Source organism: Bos mutus, chromosome 10 (assembly GCF_027580195.1).
Source record: "Bos mutus isolate GX-2022 chromosome 10, NWIPB_WYAK_1.1, whole genome shotgun sequence".
Classification (NCBI taxonomy): domain Eukaryota; kingdom Metazoa; phylum Chordata; class Mammalia; order Artiodactyla; family Bovidae; genus Bos; species Bos mutus.
In genome coordinates this window covers 85,588,927-85,603,265 of record NC_091626.1, presented here as the reverse complement: position 1 = coordinate 85,603,265, position 14,339 = coordinate 85,588,927, and the positions used below count along the sequence as shown (strand labels likewise).

The 14,339-nt window shown below is 39.6% G+C and overlaps 1 protein-coding gene across 9 annotated transcripts in view; it reads left to right on the top strand.

The window, feature by feature from the left end:
• Positions 1–14,339, top strand: part of ZC3H14 (zinc finger CCCH-type containing 14) — a 42,394-nt gene that overhangs the window by 6,787 nt on the left and 21,268 nt on the right. For all 9 annotated transcript variants that reach the window (XM_070378394.1, XM_070378393.1, XM_070378401.1 and 6 more), the window contains 6 exons: positions 1,296–1,336; positions 2,044–2,239; positions 2,588–3,017; positions 3,731–3,891; positions 4,360–4,460; positions 5,808–5,963. In XM_070378394.1, the coding sequence (XP_070234495.1) occupies positions 1,296–1,336; positions 2,044–2,239; positions 2,588–3,017; positions 3,731–3,891; positions 4,360–4,460; positions 5,808–5,963 (1,085 nt within the window). The remainder of the gene's footprint in view (positions 1–1,295; positions 1,337–2,043; positions 2,240–2,587; positions 3,018–3,730; positions 3,892–4,359; positions 4,461–5,807; positions 5,964–14,339) is intronic.

The window sequence follows — 14,339 nt, the reverse complement described above, 5'->3', positions numbered from 1 at the left end:
GCAGGCAGCTGTATCCTTTAAAACTATCATGAAGCTTTCTTGAAATTCCACACAGAATTCTCTGGGTTTATATTACACATTTTCGAAGAACATTGAGTGCAGTGTACATTCCATGGGTACATTCAAGGCACGTTTTGGTCCATGCACTCCTGCAGTGTGGGTGGCTTAACCCACTTACTACAGTTTGTCCTCAGAGTTTACCAAAAGCCTGAGGGAGGCTGTGGTGCTTTTGACTGGGGAAATTAACATTATAATGAGTATTGCTTTTTTTTTTTTTTTTTGATTAAAGCCTTAAGCAGTTCAGGTCCTTGTTTTGTTTCATGCACATTTTTTATGACTGGACTTTGGTTCAACATTGGATCCCTCTGAGTCCCAGTAATACGGGAGATTGACCTAGTAGATCCTTTCTCAGATAACTTGAGGGAGTTAGACAGATTTCTTACGTAAACAAACTGAACTGAGTTTGAATTTAAAATCAGTTCCACTCTTTCATTTTACCGTAAATTTAGTTCTTTAACATGTTCCGATAAAAGTAATGGTGTCCCTCTTCTGACCCTTTTGCTTTCTTAAGCGTCCACCAGCACCAACCACAGACAGACTGTTCTCATTCTTTGGAGCCCTGCAATAACTGTGATCTTAGGGGACAGTGGCACTTGACTGGGTTCTGGGTGAAACATTATTGTAATATTTTCAGAAGGCACGGCCTCCTAGAAGGATTGTTAGGCAAATTTGCCTTGTACATAACTACTAAAATAGATTATGTTATAGGTAAGATGGTGGTTTGTTTACAGCATTAGTTTTGAAAATAATACAGTAAAATGATGATGTAGTAATTTTGAAATTAAGTTTTTCACCTTGCAGAATTAGGTTCTTCTAGACGCCATCTAAGTAGATAAAAAATAAACAGTGCTTTCAACAATTTTAGCAATGTTCTATTACATATTTATGGTATTTTGTCTTATTTTACCATAAACTACCTTGAATCTTTTGTCCTTTTGAAACAAAATACTATGATTTGTGGATCAAGACTGTGTGGTCAGATGATATATTTGCCCTTATTTTTGCAGAGGCTAGATGACAAAAATAGTGATGAAAAAAATAAGACTTTTTTTTATTATCCTACAGTGTTTATATAAAGCCTTTTTTAGAAAAAATGTAAAACTTTCTTTTAATACCATTTATCAGTATTTAACTGAAGAATTGACCTGTAATGTCAGATTTAGAGTGACAATTGAAATCCAGTCTTTCATGATAAAAGGAAGCTTTAACATTTTGGGTTTGTTTTTTTCTTTTAGGCTTCACGGTGTATTAGATAAACTTCGTTCTGTAACAACCGGTAAGGTTCATAAAAATCATGTTTGGGTTTTTCTGGAATTTGCTGTAATATGATTGTTTTTCAAAAGTTATTTATACTGCTTTGGGAAAAAAATCCATGAATTTGAAAACAGTTCATTTGAACTTTTTAAGGAAGCAAATGTTTTTATGAATTTAAGAGCAATAAATTTAATATAATTTGAAGACAGTTTAAGTAAAGAACGAAGAAGGCAATGGCACCCCACTCCAGTACCTCTTGCTTGAAAAATCCCATGGACGGAGGAGCCTGTTAGGCTGCAATCCATGGGGTCGCTAAGAGTCGGACACCACTGAGCAATTTCACTTTCACTTTTCACTTTCATGCATTGGAAAAGGAAATGGCAACCCACTCCAGTGTTCTTGCCTGGAGAATCCCAGGGACGGGGGAGCCTGGTGGGCTTCCGTCTCTGGGGTTGCACAGAGTCGGAAACGACTGAAGTGACTTAGCATAAGTAAAGAAAGTGAAACTAGGCAGTTTATCCTAAGGAAATAATTATAGATGTGCGCAATGATTTAGCTTCAAGGATGTCTCAGTGTTGAAAATTACTTAAAAGTGCAGTAATAATGAATTGGATAAATTTATATCACTATGGGATAATGTTCAGCCGTTAAATATGTTGTCAAGCACACATATTTATTGCCTTTAAGTAATTGATATAGCTTAAAGGGACCATGTGTTTTTCTTTCTAGACCCCGCTAGTCTGAAGTCTTCTGATACCAACCTCTTTGATGGTAACGTACCTTCAAACAAGAGCAGTTTCAGTCGAGGAGATGAGAGAAGGCACGAAGCTGCAGTGCCACCTCTTGCAGTTTCTAGCACTAGACCTGAAAAAAGAGAGTCTAGAGTTTCTACAAGTTCACAGGAACAGAAAGCCACTAATGTCAGGTAAGAGTCCTGTGTAGACCTATGGGCAGATGGGTGTGTGTGACATTTACATTAGTTAATATGTCTTTTAAGTTGCTGTTTTCAGACATTTTGAAAATAATGAAGTCGTTGGGAGCAGTTTTTTGGAATAAAATAAAGATAAGACCAAAGAATGATTATATTTTGCATAAAATGTAAAATCAAAGTAAAAAAAAAAGAATGCAATTTCATAGTAGTTTTTAATAGAATACATAAAGTTATTATCTATACTTTTGTGTTAAGATGCATCTGACTAGTCTTTGAATAGCGGAAGATGCTGCCTTAAACTAGGAACACACCATTTTTGGTTTTGTTTTCGTTTTTTAACAGACAGACTTATGATGATGGAGCTGCAACCCGACTAATGTCCACAGTGAAACCTTTGAGGGAGCTAGCACCCTCTGAAGATGTGATTGATATTAAGCCAGAACCAGATGATCTCATTGATGAAGACCTCAATTTTGTGCAGGAGAATCCCTTATCTCAGAAAAAAACCACAGTGACACTTACATACGGTTCTTCTCGCCCTTCTATTGAAATTTATCGGCCACCTGCAACTCGAAACACAGACAGTGGTGCTCATTTAAACAGGTTGCAGTTTCAACAGCAGCAAAACAGTATTCATGCTGCCAAGCAACTTGATATTCAAAGCAGCCGGGTATATGAAACAGGACGCTTGTGTGAACCAGAAGTGCTTAACAGCTTAGAAGAGACTTACAGTCCCTTCTTCAGAAGCAACGCAGAAAAGATGAGTATTGAGGTTTGTATATACTTTTGAATTCTGCGCTGTTCTGCTGAAAATTGTCCGTTCTTAGTTGTAAGTTGTATATGAAATAACATCACATATTGCAAGTTTGTTTTAAACTGATTTCTGAGCTGCTCAACATAAACACCAGTCTCATTTTCCTCTCCACAACTGGCTTCTACAGATATTTTGCATCTTGTTTATTTTCCTAGGATGCTAACATTTGAGATAGCTTTAACCTTACGGTGTAATTTTGGGAGGATTTTAGGTCATGAGATCCTTCATGGCTATGGTAAACAGTTGAGGAGCTCCACTTCACGGGCTTCCTCAACAGTACTGTACGCTGCCATGTATGAATGACAGTAAAGCACTTTTTGCTTTAGCTTAAGATTGACTATTAGAGATATTACTTTTATAAGAAAGCAGGGAAATAGCCCATGAACTTAATTCTTAATATTGCTTAAGATTTAGCTTAAGATTGATTATTAGAGATATTACTATTATTACTTTTATAAGAAAGGGAAATAGCCCATGAACTTAATTCTTAATATTGCTTAAGATTTAGCTTAAGATTGATTATTAGGGATATTACTATTATTACTTTTATAAGAAAGGGAAATAGCCCATGAACTTAATTCTTAATATTGCTTGGCTTTTTCTTTATTAAGTATTCTGTAGTAGAACTTTATCTTCTGAGACTAGGTAAGTGGAAATTTATATGATTGCAGGAAGAAAACTTTCGGAAGAGAAAGTTGCCTGTGGTAAGTTCAGTTGTTAAAGTAAAAAAATTCAGTCACGACGGAGAAGAGGAGGAGGAAGACGATGATTGTGGGTCCCGTACAGGAAGCATCTCCAGCAGTGTGTCAGTGCCAGCAAAGCCTGAACGGAGGTATCTGAGCATGTCTGTAAATTAACCTTTCATTGCCTGATAGAGTCTTGGGTTTCTTGAAGAGGACATCATGAAAGTACAAATTTAATCCCATGTAAGACTTCTATCCCTGGGTCAGGAAGATCCCCTGGAGGAGGGCATGGCAACCCACTCCAGTATTCTTGCCTGGAGAATGCCATGGACAGAGGAGCCATGGGGTCACAGAGTCGGACGTGACTGAGTGACCAACACACACACATGACTTTTCCATTGGTAATCTTTTTCCGTTAAAAACCGTAACATGGGTGGGAGGAAAGCTGATCCAAATCTGTTGTTTGAAAAGTTATAAGGTTCCAGTCCAGTTGGTATTTCCTAAAGACTACAGCTAGTCTGTTCCAGACCAGAGAAGGCTGTAGTAAAGATACAGTGGATGGCTAGCATGTAAAGAACTCCAATCTAAAGTTCAATTAAAATACCCTTCTTTTTCAGACCGTCACTTCCACCTTCTAAACAAGCTAACAAGAATCTAATTTTGAAGGCTATATCTGAAGCTCAAGAATCTGTAACAAAAACAACTAACTATTCTACAGGTAATTTGAATGTTTATAATTCCTGAGTAAGCTGTAGATGATTGCTCCTCAAGTGGTGATAAAAATGCCTGCTAAACATTAGGGCCAAGGCGAGAATGATTAAAAGGAGATGTGACCACTGTGAGAAACTTTCTCAACCATCAGTAGAACTTAGTTCTTTGAGCAACTGTAATGCCTTTTATTCCCTTTTTCTAATAAGGGTAAAATATATAATGGAAATCTTAAAAGGAGTTTTGGTAAATAAGAGATTTTCATGTTTATAGCATTATAGCCAACGTTAGATATACATTTATGTTGTATGAAAGGGAGCAAAATCCAGAATCGGTGGGAATTAGAAAAATTTGTATAGCATATGAACAAGTTGGTTTCTTTCCTTTCAATAAAACCTGTTAATGGAATGTGAGGCAGAGAATTGACTCATGTTCTTGCCCCAGTCCTAGTGGAAGTACTAAATGGTTTTATGAAAGATTATAAAGTATTAACACATTTTTAAAACAGAGGAGAAGAATGAGCTATAATATCTTACACGAAACCCGTCCTAAAGTGTAACCAAATGACGGGCCTCACATTGCTGTCAGGCTCGGTGCTCTGTGCCCTGCGTGCTGTGTCTAATATGCAGATTTTCTGCTAGTAAGCTGTAATGGTTATGCACTCTAAATTTTTTAATTTTAATTTTGCTACAGATTTGGTGACTGTCCTTTTAGCATTTTTCTGCTTTTCTCTTCTCTTGCATCTCTGTGTGTGACCCTTTCTTAAAATGAAGTAAACTGTAAGCTAGCAACTTTGAAGCCTGGTAGTCATCTGTACCCTTACTTCTTGTCATCCCTGATTTAACCCTGAACATAAACAGCGTTTGAATTATTAGGTAAAGGCCAACTTGACGTAACAATTCCTCTATTTACATTTTCTTTTTTGGTCTGTCAGCAATATTGAGTGTTTAGAAGGGTGAGAAATTTAGATATCACTGTGAACTTGAAATTTCCTACTTTTGTAATTGGAGAGAGTCTCAAAAGATTTTTGAGACATAGCATTGAAATTCTTTATCCAGGCTATCTAGATTATAATTTGAAATTATTGCACAACCATGAAGCGGAACCCAAACCGCATGTGGTAACAGCACGTGCGCTGCAGCGCGTTTACTCACGCAGCGTACGGTGTGCAGACGCTTTTATACAGGCGTGGGTGACTCAGTGCTAAAGGGAGACACGTGCTATCTGTGGACTGTTCCTAACAGCTCACATATTCTAAACCCAAGGAGGCATTTATCGTTTAATGTGATACTCACTGTTGAGTTTTGACATATCACTTCATTTGAATGTCCTTCTTTTTTTGCTTTTTATGTAAAAGTCTCACAGAAACAGACACTTCCAGTTGCTCCCAGAACGCGAACTTCTCAGGAAGACTTGCTGGCAGAAGTGGCCCAGGGACACGGCAGAGCCCCCAGAATAAGCTCTCCTGTTAAAGAAGAGGAGGCGCAAGGAGGCAGTGTAGACGAAAGGCAAGGTAATAGTGTCAATGGGGTTTCGTTTCCTACTGTACTTTTTTTCACAAAGAAGAGGAGGCACAAGGAGGCAGTGTAGACGAAAGGCAAGGTAATAGTGTCAATGGGGTTTCGTTTCCTACTAGACTTTTTTCACATCACATATTTTCCAGTGAGGATTTATGAAATCTTGGTTATGCTGTGAGAAAAGGGCCCAGTAGGCCCATGAATAGGAAAAGGGACCATGAGGGGAGTCTATACACTTTTCAGAATTTAAAAAAGCATATTACTGGGGAATTTTTAGTGTTCTCAAAAGTGGAAAGAATAGTAGAGTGAATTCCCATGAATCCAGTCACCCAGTTTTTTCAGTATTTTGCCAGTCTTTAGTTATGTGGATGCCTGCACTCTTCCTTCCTTTTTGGTAATCCTAGCCCTGTTCCCTTGAACTTGAAGTCTTGCCTTTAAATCTGCCCTTTCTGAGCATCACTGTCAGAGCTGCCTCATTGTCCCGGTACTACTAGTTTATCCCCTTGGGTCTGACATACTTCCAGCTAATCTTTCTGCTTGCTTTCTCTCAGCCCCTCACCCCCGACCCTTGGACAGACTCTCGGACAGACTCTCCTGTCTAAGTGTGACTCTGATGCTGTGACTGCTTTGTGATAGCATTTCTGGCTCCTCTTCCCACTCTGCGTCGTCCAGGAGTGATGCCAGCAGCTTGGCCTTTCGGCAGCTTCATTCATTATCTGCCCCTGGGCCTGCCCAGCCCTTCTCCACTGCTTTCTACCCCGTTTCTTCTGTTCCTATTAGGAAAGACTCTAGTTTGTTCTTTCCCTCTTCTATAAAAAACTCCACCAAAGCTGCGTGCTAATTGTGACTTAATACTTCTACAATGCTGGAGTATATTTTTTCATTCCTCCTCAGCTGGGTCCTTTAAATTGTTCCATGGTCCTCCCAGATTTATTTGTTTCATGAAACCTTATGCTTCCATCTTATATTTGTCCCTCTCTCTCCTTTTATTTTTTAAAAAGTCCTTAACCTAGGGTGTGCAGTTTGCTGCGTCCATATGTGCGGTTCCAATAAATTATGGTCCTGAAAATGGGAAAACCCCAAAATAGCCAGTAGGTACTGATTCAAAGAATAAATGGGCCAATTTGTTTAAAGCAGTGGAAACTGGGATTTGAGCTTTAGTTAAGGATTTGCAGTGAATTGGCGTCTGTTAAACAGGTTTGAATGTGTGATTTCATGATGGTTCCCCCCCACCCCCATGGTGGTATTTTTAAGTAAACCCTTGCTGGTGGTGGTGTAGTTGCTAAGTCGTGTCCGACTCTTTGGACCCCAGGGACTGTAGCCTGCCAGGCTCCTTTCTCCTTGGGATTCAACCAGGCAAGCATACTGGAGTGGGTTGCCATTTCCTTCTCCAAGTAAACCCTTAATTCGTCCTTTTGGAGGATAATAGATACTAATTCATTGCTGTGAGAACCAGAAAAGTAAAGTTGAGCATTTATGCTTTCTTTTCTTTAAGGGTGGTACCACAGGGTGACAGAGTCATACAGGAGTTAGTGCTTGTGTCTGTAAGCGACGTTTTATCAGACTGAGCTCTGTCCGTGTATTTATGTATGGTCTCTGGCTCTCATACTACAGCCACAGAGTTGAACAGTTGCAACAGACCATGAAATCCACAAACTTAAAATTGAAAGTATTTGCTATCCCTTTTGATATAGAAGATGAAGGGAGCATCTTTTAAAATTATTTCAGCTTTTAGAAGTGAAACAAAATGATAGAATTATAGTAGTTTCCCCCCCAACTTACAGTGACTTAGTGAATCTAGGCACTGATAATGGCTACTAAAACTTTTAAAAGTGAAAATCCACTATTTTGTGCTTCCTGATGAAAGAATAAAAGACGACCCTAGTCTTGCCAGAGGATGTGAACCTGAGTGATAAAGCCTCTGGTGCAGCAGTCAGCTGGCAGGAGATACTGAGGCCATGAGTGTGCAATAGGCAAAATGTAGTTTGGGGGGCATTATATATATCAGTAGACTTACAAAATGCAAAGGACAAGGGTAAGGTGTCGTGTCTGTGTATGTACACTTGTATGATAAAATCACAAACTAGGTATTACTCCGGAGAAGGCCATGGCACCCCACTCTAGGACTCTTGCTAGAAAATCCCATGGACGGAGGAGCCTGGTGGGCTGCAGTCCATGGGGTCACTATGAGTCGGACGCGACTGAGCAACTTCACTTTCAGTTTTCACTTTCACGCAATGGAGAAGGAAATGGCAACCCACTCCAGTGTTCTTGCCTGGAGAATCCCAGGGATGGCAGAGCCTGGTGGGCTGCTGTCTATGGGTCGCACAGAGTCGGACACGACTGAAGTGACTTAGCAGCAGCAGCAGCAGCAGGTATTACTCTAAAAAACATCTGTGACTCCTTGTGGATAGGAGTACACAGAGGGAGGCTAGTGGGGTGGCTTCTTGTTCGGTTGCCAAGTTGTGGCTGCCTCTTTGCGACCCGATGGACTGCAGCATACCAGGCCTCCCGGTCCCTCACCATCTCCCGGGGTTTACTCAAACTCATGTCCATTGGATCCAACGATCTCATTCTCTGTCTCACTCTTCTCCTGCCTTCAGTCTTTCCCAGCATCAGGTCTTTCCCATGAGTTGACTCTTCACATCAGGTGGCCACAGTATTGGAGCTTCAGCCTCAGCATCAGTCCTTCCCACACCCAGGACTGGTCTCTTTAGGATGGACTGGTTGGGTCTCCTTGCAGTCCAAGGGACTCTCAGGAGTCTCCTCCAACACCACAGTTCAAAAGCATCAATTCTTTGGCGCTCAGCTTTCTTTATGGTCCGACTCTCACATCCGTATATGACTACTGGAAAGACCATGGTTTTGACTATATGGCCGTTGGTTGGCAAAATGATGTCTTTGCTCTTTAATACACTGGTTTGTCAGTAGCTTTCTTTCCAAGAAGCAAGCATCTTTTAATTTCATGGCTGAAGTCACCATCCGCAGTGATTTTAGAACCAGAGGGGAGATCTATCACTGCTTCTACCTTTTTCCCTTCTGTTTGCCGTGAAATGGTGTGATCTTAGCTTTTTTAATACTGAGTTTTAAGCCAGAGTTTTCATTCTCCTCTTTCACCTTCATCAAGAGGCTGTTTCATTCCTCTTCGTTTTCTGCCCTAAATTTAGAGTGGTGTCATCTGCATCTCTGAGGTTGTTGATATTTCTCTCTGCGATCTTGGTTGTAACTCATCCAGCCCAGAATTTCACATGTTGTGGGGTGGCTTACTTAGTTCTATTTTCTAGCTGAATAAGATTATAATGGTGTTTTGCCTTACAAGAACTCATTAGGTGTTTTGTGAGGCTTTCTGTATCATTGTTTTGTTTTAAAGTAAAAGGTTAAGAAACTGAAAAGGGGTGAAGTGCCTCTGCTACTGAAGACTAGTACTGCTAGTACTGGTATCATTTGTTCACAAGCGCAGAGCCACACTGTGAAATTCATTAGTGTGCTTAGTCACTGTTGGTAGCTTTGTCTCCAACAGGTTTTTAAAAATCTAAATATGCACATATAATGGCTGGAGCTGTGGGTAGTGTTCGCCCATCCTTCTGACCTCTGTATTTTAATGAGCCTAGCCACCTCACAGTGCTTTGCTTTTGTCTTGGGTTAATCTGTCGCTCAGAGTGTATTTGGCCAGTCTTGAAACATTTATCAGAGCAGCAGCTCTTGCTTTACTGATTCTCTTCTGGTGTGTGTTCCCTTTCATTGATTTTTGCTCTTACTTTTAGTATATATGTCTATATTTTCTCTTACTAACTTGTGTTAGCCTGATTTTCGCAAATGTAAGCATCTAAACCCTGGGATTCTCTCGACGCGCCATTTTTGCTGCACATCACAAAGTTTTAGTTATTCAAGTGCATTTAACATATAGAATATGGGAGTTTTGGTTTGTCTTTTAATCGTTTTAACTATATACTGTGGACTTATTTGCATTGTGATCAGATAATGTGATTTGTATAATTTTTTTTAAAGTAGTTTAAGACTTAACATAGTCCATTATGTACATCTTCTATGTACATTTTGAAAGAAAGTGGATTCTAACTGTTGAAATGAAATTTCTGCATTTAGTAGTTAAAACTCTATAGCTAGTATTATTCAAGTCCTGACCTTGCTGAGTTTTTGGTCTGCTTATCAGTGATTGAGAGGGTTTTGAAATTGCTTGTCAGGATGACAGATCTGTCTTAATTTCTCAGTACTTCTGGTAGATTTTGCTTCTTTTACTTTGAGGCTATTGAACTAGGCGCATGTATATTTAAAATTGTCCTGATGAATTGAATCAGGAAGGTACATCTTCCTGATGAATTTAAACTTTTATCCTTATCTGTAACCCTCCATGTATTAAATGATGCTTTCATCTAAAACTCAGTTTTTTCCGATTTTAATGTAGCTAGTTAGTATTTGCCTCATACATCTTGTGTTCCATGCATTTGTTTTTAGTCTTCTTTGTCCTTGTTAGGTGTATGTCTTTTAATATTGTAAAGCTACATTATTGTTTTAAAATTCCGTCTGAGCTTGCTTTTTATATGAGTTTAAACCCTTCACATTTATGACGATTATTGATGGAGTTGGACTAGTTTCTGTCACCTTTTTTGGGGGTTTTGGGTTTGCCTGCTTTTATTTTTTGACCTTTTTTAAAGATTTATTAATTACATTACATTGTAATTGTTGTTGATTGCCCAGCTTTACTTTATTTTGTGTTTTTTTTAAATGGTTTTTGTTCTTTTACTGGTTACCACTGACATTTTACCATACAAATTTAGTATTCTAAAAGTCTATTCTGACCCCATCTGCAAACAGTAAATGGATCTTAGAATATCTTCGCTGCAGTCTTTACCTTCTCAGAATTTACATTGTGTTTCCAGTGCCTCATCTTGGTCCTTTTCTTTTTTTTTTTTTTTTTTTGCATAAATTGGGTACCATTATTATTTAACCCAGGCTGTGTTTGTTCAGATTTACCAAACATATTATGTTTATTTTTTTTCTCAAATCTCTTGAATGTTACTTCAGTTCAGTTCAGTCTCTCAGTCGTGTCCAACTCTTTGCGACCCCATGAATCGCAGCATGCCAGGCCTCCCTGTCCATCACCAACTCCCGGAGTTCACTCAAACTCACGCCCATTGAGTCAGTGATGCCATCCAGCCATCTCATCCTCTGTCGTCCCCTTCTCCTCCTGCTCCCAATCCCTCCCAGCATCAGAGTGTTTTCCAATGAGTCAACTCTTTGCATGAGGTGGCCCAAGTACTGAAGCTTCAGCATCATTCTTTCCAAAGAACACCCAGGACTGATCTCCTTCAGGATGGACTGGTTGGATCTCCTTGCAGTCCAAGGGACTCTCAAGAGTCTTCTCTAACACCACAGTTCAAAAGCATCAATTCTTCGGCGCTCAGCTTTCTTCACAGTCCAACTCTCACATCCATACATGACCACTGGAAAAACCATAGCCTTGACTAGATGGACCCTTGTTGGCAAAGTAATATCTCTGCTTTTGAATATGCTATCTAGGTTAGTCATAACTTTTCTTCCAAACAATAAGCGTCTGTTAATTTCATGGCTGCAATCACCATCTGCAGTGATTTTGGACCATCATTTTACAGTATTTGGAAATATTTTTTGATGTGTATTCTTTGGAAGTTTCTTTAGAACGGGTCTGTTGGTGGTAAATTTCCCAAGAATCTGTTTACCTACAAGCATGTTCAGTTCCTCTTGTTCTTGTGCAGTGGCTTTGCTGCGTATATAAATCTGGGTTAGCAGCAGTCATTTGTTCTCACCACCTTGTTTGTATTATTCCACTGTCTTCTGGCTTCCATTGTTGTTGAATGGACTTCTGTTATTCTAATTGTCTGTCGTTCCTTTGTAGGTGATCTGTCCCTTTTCTGGCTGCTTTCAAGATCTTCTCTTTGTCTTTGGTGTTCTGCAGTTTCACTATGATGTGTCTAGGCATGGATTCCGTTTATTCTTCTATTTGGTATACGTTGAATAAAATTTTACATCTAAAGTAAAATACATTACAAAATACATGCTCACCCTGGAAAATTTGGAAAAAGAAATTGTAATACTTGCTGATAGATTAGAAGATAAATAGTACAGAGCAATTTAAAATAACAAGTGACGTATTTTGCTTCTTTATTTTCCACGCTGGTTCTCCTGGAGGCCACCTCTTATAAATGCTCCTGTTTCTTTCCTTTTCTCCATGTAATAATATGCTTGTACCACTGTTTCCTAAGTCAGCTATAGTTGGTATGTTTTGATTTCTTGCTTCAATATATTAGAATCTAACCCGCAGTTTTCCTTACCTCCATGCCTATATAGTAAATTAACTGTTTTTAGTTCATCGATTGATTACTTTTTATAATTTTAAGTAATATACCTATTTCTTGTGTAATTAACTGTGTGTATCAGTGTATTTTGACTCCTGAAAGATAAAGATATTTATGTCCTTAAATTCTTACGTATCTCTTCTCATCCCCTTACTTTTTAAATTCTGTCATCTCTGCTTCTGTATTGCTGAAGAAGATCGGATGCACAGGATGTTCTGATTTTTGTTTTGTTCTTTTGTTGTTGTTCTGCTTGTCTTGTTATTACTCTGCTTTGTAGGTTGGCTCTAAAAGTTGAGAACCAAAATCTTTAAGATACGAAACACTTATCAGGCCCAACTTTAGATCGTCTCGTCCAGTTCTTGGTCTAGGATTTCCCTGGAGTTGTTTCTTTTCTTTTCCTTGTGTTCAGTGTTTTGATTTTTTTAGGTTCTTCCCCCCTTCTTTCCTTGCCCTCCTGTAGTATAGTTGGTGTCTTTGGGTTTCCCTTCTTTCCTTAAGTGCCTTCCTGCTAGAACCTCTGTCCTTGTCTTCTCATCCCCCGGTCGCTCTCTGGTCTGCTTCAGTTCCCCCTTGTTGGCTCTCTGGTCTGCTTCAAGGCTCCGTTCCAGGGTTCACTCCCCCGAGTTCACGTTGCGTTTCCTAGATCCCCCTTGTCTTCTCATCCCCTGTTCTGGTCTGCTTTTCCGTTTTCCTTGTGTTCTTCAGTGTTTTCTGATTTTTTAGGTTCTTTCCCTCTCTTCTGCTTCAAGGCTTGCCCTCCTGTATTATAGTTGGTGTCTTTGGGTTTCCCTCCGTTCCAGGGTTTACTCCCCCGAGTTCACGTTGCGTTTCCTAGATCCCCTTCTTCTCATCCCGGTCGAGTGCCTTCCTGCTAGAACCTCTGTTCCGTTCCAGGTCCTTGTCTTCTCATCCCCCGGTCGCTCTCTGGTCTGCTTCAAGGCTCCGTTCAGGGTTCACGCTGCCCGATCCCCTTGTTCACGGTCTGCTTCAAGGCTCCGTTCCAGGTTCACTAGATCCCCCTTGTCTTCTCATCCCCCGGTCGCTCTCTGGTCTGCTTCTGGGGTTCACTGCACGCTTCCTAGATCCCCTTGTCTTCTCATCCCCGGTCGCTCTCTGGGTTCAGGGTCCACTCCCCCGAGTTCACGTTGCGTTTCCTAGATCCCCCTTGTCTTCTCATCCCCCGGTCGCTCTCTGGTCTGCTTCAAGGGGTCCACTCCGTTCACGCAGGGTTGTCTTCTCATCCCCGGTCGCTGAGTTCACGGGTTCACGTTGCGTTTCCTAGATCCCCCTTGTCTTCCATTTTTGTCACCAGATCATGAAAAAACTTAGGAGAAAGTATGGGAAATAAATTTTCTTGGCCTTTAGAAATCTAGTGTTTAATTGATACTAATTGATTCAGTACAGAAGTTTAATCCTCAAAAGTTGGAAGACGTGACTTCTTTGTCTTGAGGTTTCTTTGTTTATGCGGAGAAGTCGATTGCCCATCTGATTCTTAGTCCATTATTAATACTAGGGCTTTTCCTCTGGAAATATTTAGGATTTTCTCTTTTTCTTAATGGAAGAATAGTTGATTTCTATTTCAGGTGTACAGCAAAATGATTCATCTATACATGCATATATACATACACATACATACATACATATGAATTTTTTCCTTCAGATTCTTTTCCATTGTGGCTTGTTACCCTGTGTCCCTGATGTCTAACATTTACTGTGATGAGTCTAGGTACAGTTAGTTACTGTCTCTTTTGGGTCCTCAATTGTGACTTGATCATGTTCTACTCTGAAATATTTTCTTTTTTTTTTTTTGAAATATTTTCTTGACTTTCTCTTCACTTCCCCTATTTTTTCTTTTTTTTCCAAAACGGGCAGATTTTTTAAAATTTCCACAAGTTCTCTCTTGTTTTGTTTTTCATATTATCTTGTGAATACAGGATCATTTCAAATTGTCTGAGGAACATAGAGGGTTTGAAGGATTTTTGTTTAAGAATTCTTTTTTGTTCCCCCCAAAATAGTTTC